Below are 23,644 nucleotides of genomic sequence, written 5' to 3'. Positions count from 1 at the left end.
GCGCAGCGCTGCCCGTCTCCTCCTCCGCTGCGTCCCCAGGCGGGGCTGGCTGCCCGGTGCCGCTGCCGCCCCTCGGCCATTCCCAGCCTCCCTCCCTGCTCCCTGGGCACAGGGGAGGCCCTGGGGCAAGTCCACGGTCCCTTCAGCCGGTCTGAACCCCCTCTGAGGGGCACAGCAGGGGCTCTCCTGGCCCCCCGCTTGTCCCGCTCCAGGCTGCGGGGGGCCCGGCCCGCTCCGCCACCTCAGCCGGGCTGAAGGTTACGCCCCAGATAAGGCCACGATCGCACTTTCCCCGACCGAAACGCTGTGGGTAACCGGCAGCGGCGCCGCCGCAGCGGGAGGCGCCGCTCCCCGCTCTGGCCGCCCGCTCCCGCCGCCGCCCCACCTCCTCACACCGGGCAGCGCCCTGCGGCAGCTCCCGCCGCCGGGGCCGCGCGCGGGAACCCGCCTGCCCCGTGCGCTGCCCCGTGCGCTGCCCCCCGCCCGGCGCCAGGTGCCTCCGCTGGGCGCGCGGTTGTCCCGGCGGGCGCGCGGCAGTGCGCTGCATTGCGCCGCGCCGTGCTATGTTGCAATGCGTTACAGCGCGCTGCACCGCGTCGCGTTTGCGTTGCGGCGCGCTGCATTGTCACTGCTGCCGCGCCGCGCCGAGCCCAACCGCCGGCCGGCGGGGAACGTTCCAGACCCCCCACGCTGCGGCAGGGCAGGAGCGGCGGGAAGGGGCTGGGCTGGGCGCGGGCGGGCGAGGCGGGCCGAACGGCGGCGGCACGCGCGGGGCCCTCTGGAGAGCGCAGTTCGCGGGCGGGCAGGCGGCGGGCGCTCGCGCGCGGCGCGGACTGCGTTTCCCGTGGGGCGCCGGGCAGGAGCGGCCGCCGCAGCCCCCCCCCGCCGGGGCGCGCAGGCGCAGCGCGGCCGCCGGAACCGCTATAAGGGACGTTGTTTGGCTGCGCGGCCGCTGAGTGGAGAAGCCACACCGGGGGTAGTCGCCGGGAGGAGGTGAGCGGGGCCGCCCCGCCCGTTACCGGGGGCGGGTGCCGGGGCGGGAAACGGCCCTTTGTGTGGGTGAGGGGGCTGCGCGTGACTGAGGCGGCGGCTTTGCCCTCGCTTTCCTGTGAAGCGGCCGGTGTCCCCCCTCCGGTGAAGGGGCTGCCTGTGCCCCCCTCGCGCCGAGAGCTCGGAGCCGTCGCTGTCTGTCCCGCCCCGAGTGGGGCGGGGGGCTCTGTCCCTGAGGCGTGTGTGTGTGGTCTGTTTTGTTTACGCCGGTGCGGCGCAGGCACGGGGAGGGGGACTTCCCCCCCCCGGGTTGTGCGGGGGCGGCAGGCCGGGGGGGCTGTCTCGCATCCCTGTTGCAGGAGGGATGCGGAGCCAGCAGGGTGCAGCAGCCCCGGGGCCGGCGGTTCTGCAGCATCCTCCCCCGGCGCTGACACATGCGGCCCCGGGGTGGGGGGCACTGCCGAGCTGCGAAGGGGGGCGGTGGGCTGGGGCTGGCTCCTGGGGGGCAGCCGGGGGGCGGCGGTGGAGGCGACGTGTGTCAGCGGCTGGGGACGGAGGCTGCTTCTGCGGGAGTGGGGGGCGGCTGGCAGCCTGGTGCGCCGGGCCAGACCCGCTGATGCAGATTCTGACTAATCCACCTTAATCAGGCTTCTTCGATGGCGTTAGTTGAAGGCAGGTGACAGAATGCAAGAGCAAAGTCCTGCGGTGGGGGGTGATTGTCTTTTCGGGACTCTGATTCTCCCTGTGACCTTACGGTGCACATTGATGGGTTGAGGCGAAAACCTGCGGCACTAAATGTGTGATGCCTTCCTGAACCTGTTCATACTTAATAATAGTTCAAGCCTATAGAGTAAGTGAATAATACTATAGAGAAATAATATATTTTTCTGTAGAGTGTGTTAGCAGAAGGACTAAATTTATTGTGTGATACCTCTAGAGAGGTCAGTCTTGCAAAACTTCATACTGGTAAGCTGTGTGATTTCAGAAACTAACAAATTATTTCAGGGATTTGATCTTCCAAGGCATATTTGTTAAGGTTTCAACTAAATGCTGCAGTTATTTGATCTGTCAGGTTGCATAATTGTATTTCAGAGTTCTGAGGGTGGAAGTATGACAGTACTCCAGTGCATTGAGAATCATTGTACTGTTCGGTTACCTCAGGGTATGTTTAAACTAGTTCAGGAGAAGCTAGTCTTGTGTGGGTTTTTGAAGTCTCATTATTACAGTCCTGTTGTAATAACTCTTTCACAGTTACCTTTTGATTTTTATTTCAAAAGAAATTTTAAAATAGGTGACTAAAAGTATATGCTATGTCTGACACACCAGTTAAAGTGGAATTTAATTATTTTTCAGATATTTGAGGGGAAAATACACTTGTAAACCCTGGCGTTTACAGAAGATGAAAGACATCGACATAGGAAAAGAGTACATTATACCCAGTCCTGGGTATAGAAGTGTAAGGGAGAGAGCCAACTCAGTGCAGCATGAAGAGCAGGAAGGGTCAAAATTTCAGCGTGCTAAGCATCAGGTCAGTTCACTTTCATTGTTTTCTTTGCTATCTATGCTTATTAAATTACATGCAGCAGCAGCCTTTTTGCTGTGCCAGCTCTATATAGATTCACTGCATTGAAGGTCAATAATGAATATTCCCTTTTGTGTGGAAGAGGTCATCCCAAGGGGTGCTGTATCTATCTTAGTAGTAAGTCTGAGCACTTCTTAAGCATTTTTCACTTTTAAATATGACTTTTTAGTAACACTTTAACAAAACAGACTTTTTCCTGGTATTCCGATCTTGAAGTTGAATGCAGGAAATGTTTTAATGTTTGTACTTAAGAGAATCACTACAACGAAGCAAAAACAGTGGAGAGCTCTCCACTGACCATGCACAGTTCAGTGTTGGCAGCTGAAAAAACTCTTAATCATGCCATGTTTTTCTTGAGGATTAATTTTCTAAAGCAGATGTCTAGCTTGATCTAATAACAAGACTTCTACTTTTTCCCTCAGACGGAAGTAATTTGTATTGAATACTGTTTCTTGTGCATCTGTGTAGTTAACATGATAACATGCTGTCATAGCTAATTCTAGTTTAATTTGAGCTGGGTCTTGAAATAACCACTGACTTAGAGTTTGCATGTTACTGTTCTGAATTTCTAATTTTTAGAGCTTCTCACTGAAAAGAGTGCATGTACCACGTGCTATATATAGGGCAAAAAAACCCGCTCAGGTAAGTGGGAACACCCGCATGGGTGAAAGACAGTCTGAAATTAATAACATGTGCCAGCTGAAGATCATAAAAAATATTAGCTGCTCTGAATGCTAGCACTGACGTATTTTCTTGCATGTCCTATTCTTAACACTTCCTAAAATACTAATGTAGAAATTTCTGAAACTAAATAAAGTTAATACTACCTATGTCTGATTTCTGTGATGACAGTGTGCTTGCAAATGTGTTGCTGGGCATTCAATATAGATTGCCTGTGATGGCCCTGGTGTGAGGGTTGTGAAGTGGGGAGCTCTATTTGCATAGAGGAATAGTGAAGACTTTCTTAAAAGGCTTAAGTTTTGCTGCATTATACTAGATGTGGAGGTAATATGTACTTAAGATAAGGCTTACCTTGTTTCACTGGGGCTTGAAGGGTTTTGCTAGATCGTTTTTGGTTTTTTTCTGTGGGTTAAGGGTGCTGCACTGCTGTCTTTTGAGATGGGAGTGATCTGCTCTGCAGCAGGCTGAGAGCAGTTAGCGCTTGCAGGCCCTGCAGCTCCTGGTGTCCCTACAGGCTCTATGACTCAGCAGACTTGCTGACAGTATTCAGAGGAAGGTAGAGTGATTGCATTAGAGCAAGCACTGATGCAGAGCTAAGAGCCCTCTGGAGTCACAGTGCAGCTTCCTAATGACACTTACTACACTGATGTCATGGGCTTGCTGTCCACTGCACATGATCCAGTAGCAAATCTGCTCTGTGAAATTAGTGGTGACAACAGTGATGCTATTGGAGGACAGCGTTGTTTCCTGACCAGTGGCAATGGAGTTGAGCAGTAATCATAGCATGTTACCTCTGCCCGGTGGTCTGCATCATCTAATCAAGTTGATGCCTGGTTTAACTTTTGAGGAGAAAATCTTTATCTCTAAACCTTCTAAATGAAATCGGCGATACCAAGCCAAGTCCTGCATGTCTGTACAGTGTGGTGTTAAGAACTCTTAACTTCGAGGTAGCTTCAGGTCAGCTTAACTCTGTTGTTGTAGCCTTGTTTACCCTTCTACCTCTACCATTTCATTTGCTGCCTATGACTACAGGGTGGTAGACCCAGGTAATTGACTGCAAAACAGGGGTTCTGTAAAACTTGTGATTACTGATGTGAGAAAATGGCTCACCCTAGTTCTCACCTACAACTTTTATCTTTCTCTGAGTGGATGGATGAACCTAATTAATATTTCTAATGGAATGGGCTAGTTCTGACAGGTTACCCATTTTACTTGCTAGCTATTTTTAATATGCCAGGTTGATTAATTTCTAGCTAAAATGTTGGTACCCTTCTTGTTTTGCTAGCCTTAAGCTTGTATACAATTGTTAAACACAAACAGCTCTGAATTTGTTGCTGCATGTCAGTGAGATTAAATCCTGCTTACTTGCAAAAATACTGAGGTTAAATAAAAGGAGTTGTATTCGTAGTATCTTATCTAAGTTAATGTTCATGTTTGGGTACCAAGCTTTCTAGTTGAAACAAGCTCTGGTTTCAGCAGCATTCTTGGCCTTATCATGTGTTGGGGTGCTTTATACTTTTGTTAATGGGGATGAGCAAAGACTTGCCTTTCATAAGGCTGAACTTTGCCTGTTTGGTCAAGCACATCCCCTCTGTCTGTAAGAAATGAGTGAAAGCTGTAGCTCAGCTGTTAAGAAGGCTGTTTCAAGGGAAGGGAAGGGACTGTGTCCTTTGCTGCTTTATCCTTCGTGAAACCTGGTATTGGGTCAGATGCCTAACCAGGCTTATTGGGCGCATGTTGGGACAGCTGGTGACAGAATGCAGTGGAAGGCTGATGTGATGAACTGCTGTAGTCCTACCTTTCTGCAAGTAGAGGGATTAAGCTGTAGTGAAACTCTGTCACTTGAGCAACAGAGTCCGGTGTGCCATTAATAGAGATTTCGGTACTCTTATTTCTTGTAGAAAACCTATCTCAGATTTGAACTAGCTTGACCAGAAAATGACAAAGCTGTAAGCATGATCTATATAGCAAGTAACATGCTGCAAGCAGATTAAGGCTGTTGTTTCACCACTAACTTCAGATCTTTGTGGAATACAGGTTTGGGACTGTTTTGCAGCAGACTATACCACATGAAGCAGACTTCTTGCTAACATTTTGCATAGGTACCTCATAGAGCGAGATAGAACTGTAGTTCCTGCTGAGGAGGATACAGGAATGTGCTGCCTCTGGTAGTCAAGGGCCACTGGTTAACAGCCAGTGGTGGTGACTGCTTCTGGCAAGACTAAAGGTACACTTGGCTGGTCAATAATGTGACTTACTGATTTTTCTGTTGCCTGTATTGCTGCATTTTTATACATCCTTCTTAACTTGCAGTGGACAAGACTACTTGATTGCCTGATCAAGATACTTGTAGGTGAAAGACCTATTTTACTACTGAGCCAAGGTGCCAGGACCTTGTAAATTTTTATTTTTTTTTTTTGCCTTGCATGAAGATTGTATTCATCTTTGCTCTTTCTGGCTTGAAACCTTCATACTGATGTTCAGGTTCCCTGCTGAAAGGATGCTGTAATGGGTGTTCATGATGAGAATGAATAAGAACTTGCAATTCCTATCTTAAAAACTTAAATGCTGTTTGGTCACAGCCCGAAAGATCACTTCTTTGAAAGACAGGAGCTTTTCAAATAGGCTTCCTGGAATCATAATTGAAGTCATGCTGCAATATAAGTAGGTCTAATCCAGCACTTCCTGGTGCTTAATGGGAATGTTGCTATAGAAATTTGGACCTTGGAAATAGGCACTCTAGGACTGAAATTCAAGAAACAATTTTTGTTCAGCTTGTCAATGCATATATTCACCTGATGAATAAGCTTCTGCAGTGTGTTCTTATAACAATAGATTTTTATGTCCTTAGTCCTTAATGTACTTACAAAACAGGGTGTTAACTACATGTTCCCAATGTATAATACCATACTAATCAGGCTTATTGTATGTGGGGGCATGGCTCTTCTGAAAGAAGATGGCTTCTAGGTGCTCTTGCTGCCTAGCACTTCAGTCAGTAGTCTTGATCTGTAAGAAGCCATTACAACTCAACGGGCACGTCCCTCAATTTTTATTCACTGCTAATGTATCTGAAGAAATTGTATTTAAGTTTTTCTCATGGAAACAGTGTGTCCTGAGGAGGAGGACAGGTCTTACTGTATCCATGAAATATAGTATAAAGTAACAGATGAGAGATATAATTTTTTCTCAGTGATTTTGCAATAAGCTCATCTCAAATGTAGACTTCATGTTTATTTCATGGAACAGCAGGCAAGTGAGTATTTTGGTCCCCTACCCCATTATATTTGCAACAACAGAGGAGGTTGTAAAAGCAGCTTGTTTTCATGATACACAGTGCTTGTGAGAACTCAGCTCTTGAAATTTGAGTCCCCCAGTTAACAATGTTAGGGCACTAACTGACAAATTGTACTCAAAGCTGTAATTGGTTCTGAGTGGAATGCAGTGTTCAGGATTAGGTTCTTGATGCTGAAGCATCTACAGCATCTGTGGTAAGCCTCAAGTGTGGATTGCTGCATTTCAAGACACTGGGCAGTGTGGAACTTTAGAGATTGCTTTAAACATGCAGGAAAAATGTGTTGCTAACTTTAGCTATCAGAAGCCCTACTATTGTCTTCACCTTGATCTCTTATTTTTCAGGTTTGTCTGACAGCTTTTTGCCAAAGACAGAGAATGTGATCAGAACTTGTTGGAGTTGATGTAAAACCTTCAAGTGCTGATAGCTTTGAAGTGATTTATCACTGTCTGACTGTCGGTAGTTGGATCAATGCTGCCTCTCAGCCCCTCTGGAGCATCTGAAGTGTCTGAACCAACTGTGCTGAACAACATGTTCAAAAAGAGAAATGTGAATATAGCCTCGGTACTAGTTCCTTGGCACTCCATGCTCAGAGCAGGCCTTCGAGACAGCTTAACTATAAGCTTTTAATTTTATTTGAAGCTGCTGGATGTCTCTGTGTTTTTCCAGAAGATTCCTTATTTTCATAACTAAGTAAACACAGAACTTTAGGAATCACAGCCCAAATAGGCTCTTAAGGGCTGTAGGTATTCTGAATCAGTCAGCGCAAAAGTATTGCTATATGACTGGCTCAGATCACAGCTAGAAACTGTAGTTGAGCTGATGCCAGTGCTCACTGCGTGACAAGGTGAAACTGGAGTTGACTGCTTGATCAAGATCAAGTGCTAGATTTGTTTTAATTGCCACCCAGCTGAGCATCTCATTGGTGTTGGCTATGCTAGGAGAGATGTGCAGGGATAGAGGAAATCTTGATATGGATGTTCATGTATTTCTGAAACTTGTACGTGCTGTTGTCATGCTCTGTGTGGCTACATGTAGCAGCTTGAGGATGTCTTGTCTGTTAATAACAGACTACGCACAAATGCAGTCTTAATACTTTATTTTCTCAGATCATAGCTGCATAGAAGGTGAGGGAATACTTCATTTAGGTAGTGTTGGCATAAAACATATAAAATTGACACAGGTGCAAGTATCTACGAAGTCTGAATTGCTACAATAATTTCAACCTAGAATTAGAATTTCAGCTTTTGCAGTGTAATGCGTTTATGTATTCTGCTGCAGAGTCTGACTGCAAGGAGATACTGATTTCCTGGGGCTATGACAGTAAAATTGGAAACTAATGCTGTTAAACTTTTTATTGTCAACTGACTTTTCTACAAAGTAGGAAAGAAAACAGTGTTTGTCCAGTGGTCTTTGGAAGCCTTATATAAAAGGCTATGCTAGGTGAGGCATGCTCCTGTATGGATCCTTCTTTGGTGTGTTCTTCCCATGCTGTGAGCAAACTGCTGCCAATGTAAGGGCACTGATGGAGGGAGTAGGTATGACACGTTGTAAAATTAACCAATTCCTACTAACAGGCAGTGGATCAGATCTCTTTATCTGTAATGTCAGCTCTGAAGGCTGAAGATCTAGAGCTGTAGTTGAGCAGCTGAAGTAGCAAGGAATTGAGTGACTTGATGGGTAGACCAGTTCTGTGGACAGTGCCCATAAAAGGTGCTACATGCCTTATTCTTAATTGGTAAAGTTTTAACTGAACACTATGGTATATGCTTGTCACAGGAACAAAGTATGATGCAGAGTCCACAACTGATAGAATTTGTGTGGTATCTGAACACACGCAGTATGGTGGATAGAAACATTGTGCTAATAAACCTCTAAAATTGGGGAGCTGGGGAACTCCTGGTTCAGAGCAATGGTTTTGCTACAGTTCATTGTTCCAGAGTATTTATAATAGGTGGGCATTGGCAAGCTGAAGTTCTTGTAGGCTGGGTCCATAGATGGAGAGAAGCCACTACTTTGTATGGGCAGGAGTCTTCTGGGGAAAAAGCAGCCACTGTAATGTCTCATGCTGAGAGGAGGGAGGTGGCAGGAAGGAGAGGGTAAATGGAACATAAAAGCTTCCATGCTGAAGGGGGCTAAGGTGAACAGTGCATGAAACTGAAGGACAGCACCCCTCAAACCCAGTTTCACTGACTTTACTGCCCTGATAGTGCCTAGAATATCTGTGAATGTTGTTAGCCGAGAGAATCTTCCTGTTATAAGTTTGATGGTATTTAACCTTTCTAACCATTGCACAGGAGGTAAGATGAAAACTCTTACTTTTCTTAGTGCTTCTACTTTGGTTTACTGTTATGCTATCAACAGATGTTTAAGGGGTGAGTAGACAGTGCAGCTCTATCAGGAGCATGTAAAATGCTCTCAAGTTCAATTTTGAGATCACCAATATTCTGGTGATTCTTTCAGAAATTTGTCTGAACATCCTCAGTGTGATCAGCAGAGCTGAAACTCAAGGATAAGTTTACATAATGAACTCAAGAAGGCAATTCTAGACAAGTGCCTATATGCTGAAGGCATGTTTGTTTTTTTTTTTCCTCTAAGAAGCCTTACACTTAGTAACAGGAAGAACAGAAAGGCAAAATCCTTCACTGGGTAGAGACATTCTCTAGAGGAGCACCAGTGTCCTGTCTAATTCATGGCTTCCATTGAAACTCTGCTGCCTTCTTTAGTGGACTAACCACCTTTTGTCCAAGTCCTAGCTGCATGATGAAACACCAGATCTGGCCACTTGTCAGTATTTGTCTTTGACGACACTGTTAGTTGCTCTTCCTTTATCTAAAGCAGACTGGTAAGTCAGCCTGTTCTTGGCCAACAGTGTGTAAGGAGCAGGTTAACAATCAGTGAAAGGAAGATTGTAGTATCTTTTTCCATTGTAGTGTTCCATATCTAATGCTGGACACATTCTGCCCTGTGGCTGTCTCAGAAACATAGTGTACAGTTACAAGAGTTTCCAGGGTTTAGTGGATCTATCCCAAACTACTGGCGAACTTAAATGAATCACAACTCACTGGTACACGGGGAGTTGTAATGCCTGGAGAAGGTTATTAGTTGAACATTCATATCCTAGTGCTAAGGAATAGTCAGCTGTGGTCTGAACTCTGCATACTGTGAACAGGTGTTCCACAAACAAAATCTGTATTTCAGTTCTTTTTGAGGATCAAGGTTAAATTTCAAAATCAACATGTTTGGAGCCCTGAGGTGTTTACTTTGAGTTTACTAGTTCATTTGCCACATGAGTGGGATGCCTCTTGCTTTTGGAAGCATGTGTTGGTACAGGAAGGTGAGTTGAATAAAAAGGCTGTTGTGTTAGGCTTGGTAAATGCTGTGGTGTGAAGGCTTCTGCTGTCATTCACAGGTGGTTTCACTCTACAGAAGTTTGAGTTTAAAGACTCCCTGGGTATTCCTGGTGTACTAAATTGACATGTGCAGCTTCTGTTGTGACCTAGCTTAGGTATGGCCAGAGTAAAGGATATTGCTGGAAGAACAGCTCCAGCATATGGCAGGCTGTCTGCATGTGGTTCGGGATAGCAGAGCTTACCTGAGCAAGTTGGGAGTCAAATCCTCAGCCTGTGCTGTGCTACTTTGATCTGTTTAGTGAGGAATTAGTTTCCCAGCGTTGTGGGCAGAGCACATATAGGATGCTAGTTCTGTAAGGCAAGTTATAAAGTTGGTTGTTATTTCCAGTTCCACAGGAGTCTGCTGTTACTGTGCTATTGGTGTGCATGAACTATGTAGCTTTAGTGCTGGATGATCGGTGTACAACCTCAGCTCTGAATGAATCTTATATTCTTCGATTACAAGATCATGAATACTAGTTTTAATGTAAAACAAAAGACTTGGATTCCTGTATACCAGAAGCCTAAACAGGTGCATAACTGCTAATCAGGTGCACACATAGCATCTACTGTTGCAAAATCCTAAAACGAGCACCACATGCCAAATTCTGTGTTTCTTGGATTGCAGGAATAAGTGGATTTGCCAGGGAATGGTTTAGAACATCTCACATCAGTGCTAATGCTTGTCAGAATTCAGGGGCAAGGTCAAATAAGCAATGTTCCCCGAAGAAACTGGTATACCTGTCTTCAGCAAGGACTCTCTGCATGAAGTAGAAGTGCTCGATCTATGTGACTAAAATAGTCAGGCTCATCACAAACACACATAGCCTTTGGTTGTTTGTTTGCAGAGCCCTGGTATCAGTGTCAAACACTACTGGCAGACTTCTCCTCTAGTCTGAGGATGCATAGACTCAGGTTAGCTTTGAAACCATGACTCGAACACTAATTCAACCTCTTCTAATCCTAGCCCAGAAGAAAAACTGCAGAAGTCTTGTGTAACGAAGTCGCATCTAACTGTGTTACAGTGAATGGCTGGACTTGAAGCTGTCACATCTGTGAATTCTTGTAGCAAGTCAGAGCATGCTTCTGAACAGCTAATTCTCTTTTCATTTAAGATAAATGTGGCACAGCTGCGCTTATTCCTGCATTTGGATAAATGGTTGGTGCTGTAAAGAGCTGTTTTTCCTTGTAGCTGAAGCTGGGAAGGCAGCAGAGACATGAGCTTTCATTTGTATGCATCAGGAGGCGGAGGAAGACAGAGGCCCTAACTTGGAATCAACTTGGAGTTCTTTACTATTTAAATAAGTTCCAACTTTATGTAATAGTAAATAAACCACAGGAGCTTTTGTATTTTGTTGGCTGCAGCGATTAATAAAAGAAACCTTTGTATGTCTGCTTTGGTTTCCTGTCAGGTAGCAGTATGACCAGAAGAAATGAAGCTGCTTCTCTGTGGTGATCTAAGCCCTGGAAGATGCTCTGCCTTATGGAAGAGGCGGCAGTAGTTGTTTGGTGGGTGGGGTTTGGGTCACATGTTGATTGCATGTATATCACATACTTACGCCTTTTGCAGAGAAAGGAATGGAAAAAAAATCTGTTTTGCTTGGCCTCCAGGCTTGTCTGGTTTTGCTATTATCTGATGTTACAGTTGTCAAATCAATATATTCCTACCTTTTCTGTTAAATATGAGATTGCCTGTGTGAAAGGCTAGGATCTTATTTCACTGGCTTTTTTTTTTCTTCCTGTATACAACACAACTGCTGCCTTTCTCTTCACCTGCTCCCCATCCTCAGAGATAAATGCCCATATTGGCTGCTTAACAGGTGTTCAGAAGTGTTACTTTATTTCACATACACAGAAAGGCAAGCAAATTCAAGTAATGTTCATGATGCCTCTCTTGCTTCCTACATAACTTCTGTCGTTCTTACCTTTGACATACATATTTGACAGTTTTGTAGCTTGGCTCCTGAATTTTCTGTACTTTTGTGGCCTTCTCACATGACCCTGGTATGTGGGTTGTGAATTTGGTACTGCTGTCTCTAATTTAATGAGCAAATATTTTTCTTTGCCCTTAACAACTTAGTGTTCTCCACTCACCCAGACTTTCTGTCATGGCATGTCTTGAGCCACCCATGTCATCTTTCTGGCTCTCACATTACCTTATGTGCTTACCGCTGCTGTGACCAATTTGTTGGACAAGGAAATTGTGATAACAGGTGCTGGTTTTGTTGGGTGCTCAAGTTGCAGAAAGTTAGAGGGAGCACATACGTTCTGTGGTAGCAGCACCAGCCATGCTTCTCTTTGCCTGCCTGCCTGTGAGCTAGCTGTGGAGTTAAAAGAACAAGTCAAGATCATGCATGTAGTGATATTTCCTCAGTATCCTCCATACTCCCAGGGATTGCTCTCAGGATTAAAAGCTTCACTGTTTCTTCATCTGTTAATTTTCCCAGTCATCTGTTGAATCATATCAGCCTGCATCCATGTCTGCCACAGCTTCACAAAGTGTAGCGTACAGAACTATTGCCCTCTGTTAGAAGCTGCCCATGGCTTCAGAATTTTTTTTAATCCACCAGCTATTGATAAGATTGCTGTTATCCTCTGTTGTGCGTCTAATAAACCATACTGTGCTTACCCTGTGTGAGTTTAATTCTTCCAAGTTTAGTCCATTTATACATTTGAACTTTACAGCATCCTATGACAATTTTAAATCTGTGTGCATTGTGTGAAAACAATCAGTTTCAGAGTCCCCAGTTCTTTAGTTGTAAGGACAGTTAGTGGTCATTCTCTCATTCTCCTCTTTATGCAATTCATGACTTTATGGACCTCTCAAATACTGTACCTTATCTTTATTTCACTCTTCTGTCCAGCTGAGAGGTCCTAAATATATGCTTGTGTGGAAGCTGTTCTAATCATAACTGTTCTCATCAATTCCAGAAAGAGTTTTAAGTATAATACCCTTTTTAAACTCAAGTGATAGGGGACTGACTCCCCTGTTCAAAAAAGGGGCAAACCCTAGGTGTTTAAGTGGAATAGTAATGTTTCCTGCTCTGTTCTTTGTGTCTTTTGGCCTTTGTGATACTGCTGCTGTTTTTCAAGAAATGTCTGAATCATTCCGCCCCCCCTCCAGTTAATGATACGTAGTTTAGGCTTGTTTTGTTTCTGTAAGCATTTCTTCAGTGTTATCAATGCTGTGTATCACCTGGTTCATTGTTTGTATTGGTACATTAATAAGTTGTTGAATTGCTGTCTGATTTCTGTTTGATAGTGTTGATTTATTAGACATTTCTTTCAAAAGCAGCGCTCGAACCTGTTATATCCCATTGCTAATGACTTTTTCAAGGTTTTAGTTTCCAAGAAAACTGTACATGCATTCAGGCAATCAGGATATTGCCAGCTGATGAACACCTGAAAAAGTAATAGGGATTCAGAAACCAAAATTAACAGTTTGGGGATTGTTGTTAGTTCTTGTTCTTCAGTCTTTTGCTCTAGAAATGAATTGTAGACCCGCTTAGGAGTCTCATTTTTTCCTGATAAACACTATGCTTGGAAGATTTTCTAATGTGACACAGAACTGTATGGTCTTTCTTAGAATCTTCATTGTACAGCAGTGTTTTGCTTTTGTTTCTTGACAGTCATACATGTGGGATTTTGACAGCCTTGCCAAGATGGAGGTGAGCGATGTTCTTGACTAGGGGTTTGTACTTATACTTGCCTATATGGCCAGACATTATAAAGGCCTTTTAAAGGCAGTGCCCTAGTCTTTTATCAGTGCTTCTTCTCCACCTTTGCTGAGAGAGTTCTGTTAAGCAGCTCTGGAGAGTTTAATTATTTTTCATAGTGAGTGTTCAAGTACGTTAACTTTGGACTGCCTAAAAATATAGCGTCTTACAATTGTGCTTTCTTATTAAAAAGCTATTCCTTTTTGTAAGTGGTGAAAAACTTATAAGCTGACAAATACAGTGGGTTTTGTTTTGGAAGGCTTTTTTTTTTTTTTTAACTTATGGGCACTTTTTGCATGCTCTGAAAAACAATGATTCTGCAAATAGCCTGTGGCATCACTTACAAACAAGCATGTTACCAGCAACCAAGTGTTTGGACAGATCTGCCTGGGGCTTTGACAAAGGATAAGGTACCAAACCAGCTATGAATTACTCTGCTGCAACCAGAAAAGCAGTGGTTGCAGAACTTTCCCTGCTACTGAGTCCTTTGAGACATCTTTGGCAGGTCCCTTGTTAGGACTGATTGGGGTAGATTTGGTAAAGGGGTTAAAATTTGCCCTTAATGAGTCAGTAACTTAATATAAATTGAGTGAGAAGTATTTTAATTCAGATTTCAAGTGCTGCATAATTTTGAGTCACTCCATGTGTCATAATGCTCTTTTGTTTTCTTATGACTTTGGTATCTTCTTTTGTAATCATAGCTTTAGCGAATAAGTTTTTTGAACAGGACCATGGATTATTGAGAATATGCTTAGGCACTATTTAAGTACCTTGGTTAAATAGATAAAGGACAGGTTTATGCTATTATCTGTTTCCTGCTCTTGTCTTTCACATGAGTGGAAGCTAGATGTCTTAATATGCTATATGCTTACATGTTAATGTAGTACAGACAAAGTCTGATAAATGGTGGCATTTCTGACAAAAATTACATGATGGAAGGTTGGGAACAAAGTGCTTGCTATTGGTGTGCTTTTGGTGTCTGCAGATACTGTGTTTTGTAGGAGGCTACAAGGCACTTAGAGCTGCTATTTTCAAAGGAATAAAATAACTTTGCTCTGCAAGGCAGCTAGTAAGGGTAAAAATAGTATCTCTGTTTGTGAGACAGCTGGGGAGACTTTTCCTTCAGAACCGATTTTTTTTCACTAAGTAGCTCCAGTTCTCAGAAACCAAAATACAAACAGGTAACTTGGCACTGCAATAAATGGTCCATTAAGTTAGCAGAACCACTGGTGAGCCCTCTGCAAGTACAGATAGCAAGCTAATCTCAGATAGTTTTACCACAGCTGGCTTCTGATCAAAAGATTTGTTTGAACTCTGCAACATTTTGACTACTCCATATCATTGCTGTTTCCTTTCTCCTCTTAGATTAGCGTATAGGTCTGTCTTTCTCTAGGGCTGTGGAAAAACTCCCCCGAGATAAGGCTTGCCTTTTAAGTGGTTGTTAATAAAGTTGCTGAGCGGTTGAATTGTGTGGCTGGGAGCAGAGAAAATTGTCATCTTTGTTCCCTTTAGTTCAGGGAGAAAGAGAAAAAGCAGGAACTGAAAAAAGTACAATTCTGCTTAATACATGTTTGTTTTTTGATCTAATCCAAGCTATTTTTCGAAGACAGGACTTCGGTAGTATTCTGAAAATAACTTGATTTTTCCACAGATAGGAATAGCTAAATTACACTAAGGGGGTGTAAATTAATCAAGAATGCATGTATTAATTTTGCTGCGTAAGCCAGTCATTGATTTCTGATGTCATAGGTACTTGATTTTGTAATTTCTCTCTATTATATTTCCTGTGGCAGCATGCAAGATTAGTCTTGTCTGTCCACTTATTATCCTTTGAATGCACAGAGACAATACTGGTGTTGATTTATGTTTTACAAGTGCAGCAATCTAATGCAGATCTAGGATGTGTGCCCTCCAAGTCCTTGCTGCCAGGGTGTCCTCCTAAGACATTTAAATTATAGTGATTGCTGTTGTGCAATAATTAACCGAAGGAGGAGGTGCAAAGTTGCTGGAGTCAGGAGTCATGGATTTTTAAACATAGTTTTAAAGTCTGACTCTCCTGTCTTCCTTCTAAAAGCAGATTGAATGCCAGGATGCCTTGGAAGCAGCTGCTCGGGCAGAGGGCCTGCCACTGGACACCTCCGTGCATTCCCAGCTGAGAATGCTGGACGAAGAGCATCACAAGGGAAAATATCACCATGGCCTAAATGTTCTGAAACCTATACGGACTACTTCCAAGTAAGTTATTTGGGTTACAAAAGAACTGATAGAGCATTTGCTTTTCAGACCAGTTACAAAGCAGGATTGTAGCTGTAGGTCTGCTGACTGATACTGAAAACATTAGGTTTTGTTTGACAAGTATGGCTACATGGGCCATTTGGTACTCTGAGTACTTCCAGTGAGAGGAGGCTTTGTTTTTCTCAGGGACTTACAATTCTGTTTCCTTTTTCATCTGTTTGTGATTTTTTTTTCCTTTTAGACACCAGCACCCTGTTGATAATGCTGGGCTTTTCTCCTGCATGACCTTCTCCTGGCTCACTCCTTTGGCCCACAGAGCGTACAAGAAGGGGGAATTGTTTATGGGTGATGTATGGTCTTTATCAAGGCATGAGTCTTCAGATGTCAATTGTAGAAGGTAGACATCTTGTTACTTATTATTTTCTTATTTCTGTCTTTATATGTTATTTCATAGGCAGTGATACAGTATTGCCCTAGGAAAGCAGCAGTGATATTTTGTTCTGCCTTTCTTAGAATAATGGAGTTTAGTTTTATCCTTCATAGACCACTTTCTCTTCCTGCACTGTTTCTGTACTTTTGCTGATTTCAGTAAACTTAGAGGAGTCTGTCTTTAGGAGTGTTTTGCAATTGTTTTTCTTATTTTGCATGTCTTTAAGCTATTTTATATTAAAACAAAGTTCTTAAGGCTACACTGAAAAGAAATCTTGTGCTAAAATAATGAAAGCTAATACTGACAGTAAAAAGTGATTTGAATATGGGTCAGATCTCGTGATCAGGCTAACCTTTTATGGCTAATGAGAGTTTTTCTGGGGCTTTGACTCCACAACTCTTCTGTCAGATCAGCAAGGAAAGACTCTTAACAAGTCAGTACATTAAATATTGCCAAAGAGACTCCAGGCAAAGCACAACATAGGTATTTCAAGGTGCAGATGTTTCTCTTTACCTCACAAAATGTACCATGTGTTTATTTCTCATATCTAGTTGATACCAATTTTTTGTTGCTCTGAGCTAGGAAGTGCTTGGGATTTTCACAAAGAAGTACCTATGAGATGGTACCTTCTCTTACTATGAAAAATTCCTAACACAAGGCTTCTGTTTTTATTAGGCTGGAGAGATTGTGGCAGGAAGAACTGAAAGAAAGTGGGCCCGAAGATGCTTCTCTCCGGAGGGTTGTGTGGATTTTCTGCCGCACCAGGCTCATCATTTCCATAGTGTGTCTGATGATCACGCAGCTTGCGGGTTTTAGTGGACCAGTAAGTAATATCCATCCTTTTTTTAACAACCCCAGAGGGCTCCATCTCATGGCCAACTGTAAAATCTTAAGGTTTCATTGCAGAATCACTTAAATGTTTTGACTAGCTAGAAATTTTGGGGCAAAATTCCAAAGTGATTTCAATAATCCAAGATAGGTTTCCGACAGCTGGTGGATCAGTTGCTGAGTACCGAGGCAAGTTCTTGGAGAAGGGAGGGGGAGTTTAGGTATCTTGGAGGAAATGCACACTTGGTTTTTCTCTTTGGTTTTGAGTATAGTTTAACGTTCTTCCTTAAATGGTATGTGGTTTTTTTGCATAAAGTTCTTATGTGCAGGTCTTTTAATTGTTTTCTTTTTCTTTTTGCAATTCTGTAAATTTATCTCGGAATAAAATTCAGTTTAGGTAAAACACTAATTGTAGATCACTGGCATTAATAGCACAGTCTTCAAGAAGTGGAACAAAACAATTCTATTAGAGTACTACTTGAAAAATAATGTGAGCAGGTTTCAAGAAGTCTGTGGGTGTAGCCTTTGCTGATCCTACAGAGAATGGTCTAGACAGGTTTCATGTAGAAGTGTTAGAGCATGTTATTGCCTCTAGGAACTGCTGCTGTTTGTTGCTATGGGTCGTAATGAAGATAACAACATATGGGACTTGACATTCACACCATTTTTGTCACCTGTTTGTTGCACGTGCTGTGCAGATTTACAGTTGAAATTTTGACTAAATTTATTCTCTACACATTTCCCTTGAGGAGTAGGAGCAGTATTACTGCTAGTAGTACACGTTTCAGTGTGCTGGTAAGCTGAAGGTTCATTTCTTGGGTAAGTACACTTGGGTGCACTGTTAGGTGAAATGTCTTTTTAAAATGTTTTCCTGCTTTTAAATGTCTTATCAATATGTTCTGCTTTTTAAGCCTTTTTAAAGTTTGCCTTGTTTCATGTAATATGAATAACAATAAATGTTTCTGTGATATTATTTTCTTGGTAATAATTGATAGTAGCTTGTATTATAAAACATATGAACATACTTTGGCAATTAACAATAAATCATGATTAAGGTTTTAACAGCGCTAGCTTTCCCCAAGAAGAGCTTCTGTCATTGTTTCACTACAGGGCTTTAGTAGCTGCTTTTAGCTTTAGCAAAGAACTTGTGGCAGGATTGCCCCTAATTTCTGTAGTGTAACTTTCTCCATTTGCCTCAGCTGAACTGCTGAATGAGAGAGTGGGAGGGGAGGGAGAAAAACAAACCAGCTTGACTAAGCTGGGGGCTACTGCTGCAACTGATGCTCGATTTGGGTGATTTAAAATTATCTGTGGACATTTGGCCATTTATAGGCAACCTTATTCATTTCTCTGAATAAGGAACAATTCCCTTTTGGTTCCATCATTTGGCATGAAAAAAGTCTTTACCATCCCTCCTCCCTGTTTTCAAAAATGGCATGCCTCATAGATATGCCTGTGCTGTCTCCTCAGAAGTATCAGTGCTTTCTTGTATTGTTACATCCTTTCAGTCACCTGAAGGTGAAAAGGGAGATCAGGAAAAGCACTTGACTTGACCTCATGTATTTGTGAAAATTATAAAAATGGAGTTAAACACTATATTATATTAAACTTCAAAAATTCTAATTGAATGTCTATGACCTTGAAATGCCAGCCAAGAGCTGTGGCTTTGCTGATGAGCATTGTGATGGTTATAACTGGAAAGGAGTTTTTGTAGACTTCCTGTGTGGGGATTTTTTTATATCAGACAGATCCTTCAAGGGTCTTTTTTTTTTAATTTTATTTTAATAAATTCTGCATCTGGCACAGTATCCAGACCGGTAACCTGGTGAGACAGCTGCATGTGTCAGACTGCCTTGTAAGAGCCATTGGAATGTACTAGTATAGGTGAGATACCTTTTATTCCCAGTGAATATTTGCTGCCATTTGGTCAGCTACCAAAACTTTGAAGTTTGGGTTGAGGAGCTAAGAAGTTTTTTGATTACTAAACATAATCGGTTTAACTCCAGGTCTGAACAATGTTTGCAACTGTTCAGAGCTAGTCTTCCTGTTTGGGAGATGGGGAAACTTGCTATCTTAGTGGAGTACAGCTTGACAGTTTGGTCAGTTACTGGAGGGGGGAGTGGTAAGCTGCTGGAGGTAAGTTTCCCAATTTCCCAGTTGGCTCCAGTTGCAGCCTGCCCCGTGCTGTCGCACGCTGGCTGCAGCAGGGATGCCAGCACTGCAGTGGGACCAGTGACAGAAGCTGTTCTTCAGAATTTTCAGGATGGCTGTTTTCTGCGTCAGAATGAGACAGTCCTGCTGGGCAGAGCGAACGCCAAGAGCAAAGGTAAGGTAATGTTTATTCAATGGGAATGCTTAAGACAGCCAAGCAACTAGTACCAGCTACTACGGTAATAGTCGCAGGAGTTCCTTTTTCCCCGTTAGCTTGAGTTTTAGTTTCTGTACTGTAACTTTCTTGTTTTGTAAATAACTTTATACTGGATTCTTGTCATTAAACTAGTTTGAATTCAAATAGTATGTGTTCAGATGTAAATGTTAATTCTGTGTGACTTTTTTTCCCCTCCCTTTTCAAAACCCTTTAATCTGCTGTTTCCTCTTTTCTTTCTTCCGGAAAAAAAATAATATGGGGGTATAATGTAAGCTGGTCTCTATTTCATCACGGGAGATGCTGAATCTATAAAATAGTGCTGAAAAATTGCACTAAAAAGTTTTGGGAGGAATGAGACCCCAGGAAACATCTGCTATCTTTATACATCCTCTCTTGGAGACTTTCAGCAATGCTGTGGTGTGCGAGAAAATGCTTGCAGTCTGCGACCATGCTGAGTTACAGCTCATGAGGAAAAAGGGGAATTTTAACCCCAGTTGCTCAGTGACTCGGTTGCATACGTTGGATTGAATACTGGAAAAAGAAGTCAGTAATCTCCTTAGTAACTGCAAACCAACTGTATGCAGTTGTGGTCCAAACAGTCGATGTAAAACTAAATCCAAGTAAGGAGAAAGTTGGAATGCATTAGATCTGTGAATGTGAGCTCCTCACATTTGTTCAGGGATTGGTATGTAAATTTTCTCAGTGGCCATTCTAGAACCTGACGGACATCTGGCTTTAATTCACACCTGTGAAAAACGAAAGAGCAAAATTATTTACAGCATGTTTCCTTGGTTCTGATGTGCAGAATTATTTTCCTCAGAACAGATGAATTTGATCTCCATTTTTTTCTGTTACTTGGTGCTGGGCTATAGCTATCAATACCTTTGCTGCAGTAGTGGGGTGTTTTGGTTTTTTCCTCTCTTCAAACTATACAGAACTCTTATTTGCAAAACCTGGTTTAGCCAAGAGGACTTCAACGGACTATGAATGGGAAAGGCTTCTCAAATATTTTCTTTGGTCTCAGATTTTTTTTGTTGCTTTTTATTGTGGGCAAAGGTAATTCTCTGCTCTGTACTAGCATATCAAAAGCACCAGTATCTTAAAGCATCATTTGTTGAAAAACATTCTAGGAAATCTTTTGCTGTCTGTGAAGCCTTACTGTAGGATACTTTTAAACCAGATTTCAGAATTTGTGCAGCCTCAGAAGCCTTCTCTGTTGGCACCTGCAAGTTTGACTTCTTTTGGACTTCATGAACAAATACTGTTCTGTTTTTGTATCTTTATAATTTTGTGCGTAGTTTCAAATCTAGTTTGTTACAGGCTAAGACTGACTGTTAGATGTTAGTCCTTTATAATTATCCTGTATGTGCAGATTGTATGTTTATACAATGCTCTACCTGTTGTACAGTGTTCTTGAGATGTTACCGTTTAAGGTGGCACTTTATTTCAAATAAAAGCCTATTGTTTCGCAGTCAATAGTATTTAATATTGCTGGTGATTGTGAGTTGTATGATGTTATATTGTGCCGTTGGACCACAAAGAGCTGGAGGTGGGAATCGGTGGTTCTGGGGGCTGTCCTCTTTCTGCAGGTGATGTTTGAAATGTGATTCCTGAGGTAAAGTGTTTATGTTTTTGGGGGGAGAGGGTATGGGGAGGGATCGAACGGTTAATTTTTTTGTCTTTTTTTTTTTTTTTTTTTCCTCCCCTGTCCCCAATGATTTGTGGTATTGCGTACCTTGTGCTTTTTGCTTGTTTTTTTCTTTACTATTAAACTGCTGATGTTTATTTCCAGGAATGTTTTGCAAATGTCCTTCTCACTCTTCCCCTCTACAACTGTAGGTACATTGTTCCTTTTTATCAAATAAGCACGTTTGAAGCAAACCAAAGATAAAATAAAAAAGGTCTTAATGTCACGTAAAGGAATGTTTATGTGTGCAGATGTATAAGTAGTAGTGACTATATTTTAAAACTCTTCTATATGATAATGCATTGCTTTCAGCTAACTGACAGATTTATGTTAAGTTAGAAGACACGGAAGATTAGAAGTGTACTGCGAGGAATATGGTTCCAAATTAAACTCTCTTTACTTACTAAATTTGACTCAGTGCTTGGCTCTCAGCAGGGCTTTGTGTTACAGTACTTCTTGTATTGACACCTTTTACTTCTAGAAAGAAGATCCTTTCTCTTTCAAATGGCTCTTTTAAAATCAAAGTAGCCTGCTTATTTCTAACTTAACATAAAGTTGTTGCATGGTCTTCTGGGATGATGGGGTGTTCATGCAAGCTTGCATTTCTTCCTGTAGGCGTTCGTTGTGAAACACCTTTTGGAGTATACCCAACAGAGTGAGTCCAACCTGCAGTACAGCTTGTTTTTAGTTTTTGGCATCTTTATGACGGAAATAGTGCGATCTTGGTCCCTTGCACTAACCTGGGCTTTGAATTACCGCACGGGGGTTAGACTACGTGGAGCTATCTTGACAATGGCGTTTAAAAAAATTCTTAAGCTGAAGAACATAAAGGAGAAGTCTCTTGGAGAGGTAAGCTGCAACATTGTTTTGGAAATTGCAGTGTGAAAAGGGATATGCATTTATATTCCTTTGTGAATGAGCTGTGCCTTATATCTAAATAATGTTATGTATTTTTTCAGCTCATAAATGTATGTTCCAATGATGGTCAGAGGATGTTTGAAGCTGCAGCAGTTGGCAGTTTGTTGGCTGGGGGCCCTATTGTGGCCATCTTAGGAATGGTTTATAATGTGATTATTCTGGGTCCGACAGGCTTCTTGGGCTCTGCTGTCTTCATCCTTTTCTACCCAGCAATGGTGAGTTGGAAAGAGTTAAGACTTACTTCCTTTTTATTAGGGCAGACATACGTATAGTTGTGAATAGGTGTTGAAATGTGCTAGATTTAGTCCATTTATGGCACTGCATGTTATTGAACATGTTTCTGAAGATGGTGTATGAAGCAGAGATTTGGAATCGGGAAGCTCAAAATGATAAAGAAAATTAGGAAATGGAAATAGGAAATCCGATAGATTTGACTGAGATAAATATGCATAGCTAAATTAAACTCCAGAATGCTCAGGTGCTTGTGGTCAGGGTTGGAAAGACACTTGCCTTCAGTTTCTGTACAGGAGCTCATTGTTGCTTGAGCATGTTGCTCTTGACTTCAACAAAAGATGTTGAAAAGCACCTCATCTGGGAGAGGGTGTTCTTTATTAGTTACTCCTGCCTCTACTTCTGCTGAGCTCTGAAATAGGCTAGTTCAAGCCAGATTCTTCTTGCCTCTAAAATGCCCTGTAAGGCTGTTGAAGATTTGTCACTGTATTCATGATACAAATTTTACAGTATTCAGCCTCCATGCTTTTTTAAAGTCCACTTTGGTCCTATTGTAATGATCAAAATAATGGGAATTCTGTTTTAAAGAGGAGAATGAGGAGTGGAGTTTGATCATCTTTTCCAGTTCTTTTCAGCAGTCCTTCTCTATTGGTGGGGACTCTAAAGACATTGCAGGAGTATGAAGAAGGGCAAGGAGGTGAAAACTTCCTAAAGTAGTGTGTTGATTTTTAATTTCAGACCAGGAATGGGATGAATGCAAGAGTAGCAGATATTTAGAAACATGTGAAAAACTATTTATTTTTAGATTGCTTTAGTAAAAGTGTTTAAACTGTGTTACCACCTTCATAGCACTGGCATATGGTAGAAACTGATCTGGCTGTGCAAAGTCCAGCTTGCTCTTTGGGCTTGTAGTGGGACCAGGTTAAAAGGTTGGCTAAAATGGGTTCTACTGTTCTTTTGCTATGAGGGTCAACTTGGTGTGTTTTTAGGTTAATGTGTTTGTAGTCTTGGTGCTTAAAAAACTTAAAACTGGTACTATTCAGTGCTGGTAAAAGTGCACAGCCTTATTTTCACAAATCTTATTTTTGTTGAAACTTGGTATTGTCAGTGTGGTGCTCAGTGTGGATGGGAGGATATGAATAGTGTTTTCAGCCCGACTTTTATGTTAAAACAACAGTCACTTTGCCCCATCCCTGAATCCCTTTTTCGGATTCCAAATCATCTTTCTCTGGTAATTAGGAGGAGTTGAATGCACTTGCTCTTTCTGAGTTGCCATTAATGGTGTTGCCTTTTG

General features: G+C 42.3%; 1 protein-coding gene across 11 annotated transcripts in view; it reads left to right on the top strand.

Annotated features, from left to right (window-relative positions):
* The first annotated feature begins 809 nt into the window (after window positions 1-809).
* Window positions 810-23,644, top strand: part of ABCC5 (ATP binding cassette subfamily C member 5) — a 49,220-nt gene continuing 26,385 nt past the window's right edge. Inside the window, exons 1-8 of one of the 11 annotated variants that reach the window (XM_055817006.1) lie at window positions 810-993; window positions 2,344-2,518; window positions 13,567-13,605; window positions 15,728-15,888; window positions 16,130-16,285; window positions 16,994-17,141; window positions 21,817-22,050; window positions 22,161-22,334. In XM_055817006.1, coding sequence (XP_055672981.1) covers window positions 2,390-2,518; window positions 13,567-13,605; window positions 15,728-15,888; window positions 16,130-16,285; window positions 16,994-17,141; window positions 21,817-22,050; window positions 22,161-22,334 — 1,041 coding nt within the window. In that variant the 5' untranslated portion in view covers window positions 810-993; window positions 2,344-2,389. Of the gene's footprint in view, window positions 994-1,619; window positions 1,788-2,343; window positions 2,519-11,129; window positions 11,447-13,566; window positions 13,606-15,727; window positions 15,889-16,129; window positions 16,286-16,993; window positions 21,354-21,816; window positions 22,051-22,160; window positions 22,335-23,644 lie in introns of those variants that run through there. The other 10 variants (XM_055817007.1, XM_027787337.2, XM_055817008.1 and 7 more) reach the window with 10 other exon arrangements.

Source organism: Falco peregrinus, chromosome 12, assembly GCF_023634155.1.
Source record: "Falco peregrinus isolate bFalPer1 chromosome 12, bFalPer1.pri, whole genome shotgun sequence".
In the NCBI taxonomy this organism is placed as follows: domain Eukaryota; kingdom Metazoa; phylum Chordata; class Aves; order Falconiformes; family Falconidae; genus Falco; species Falco peregrinus.
Note: the sequence above shows the minus strand (reverse complement) of the source record. Positions and strands in the feature narration are given on the sequence as shown.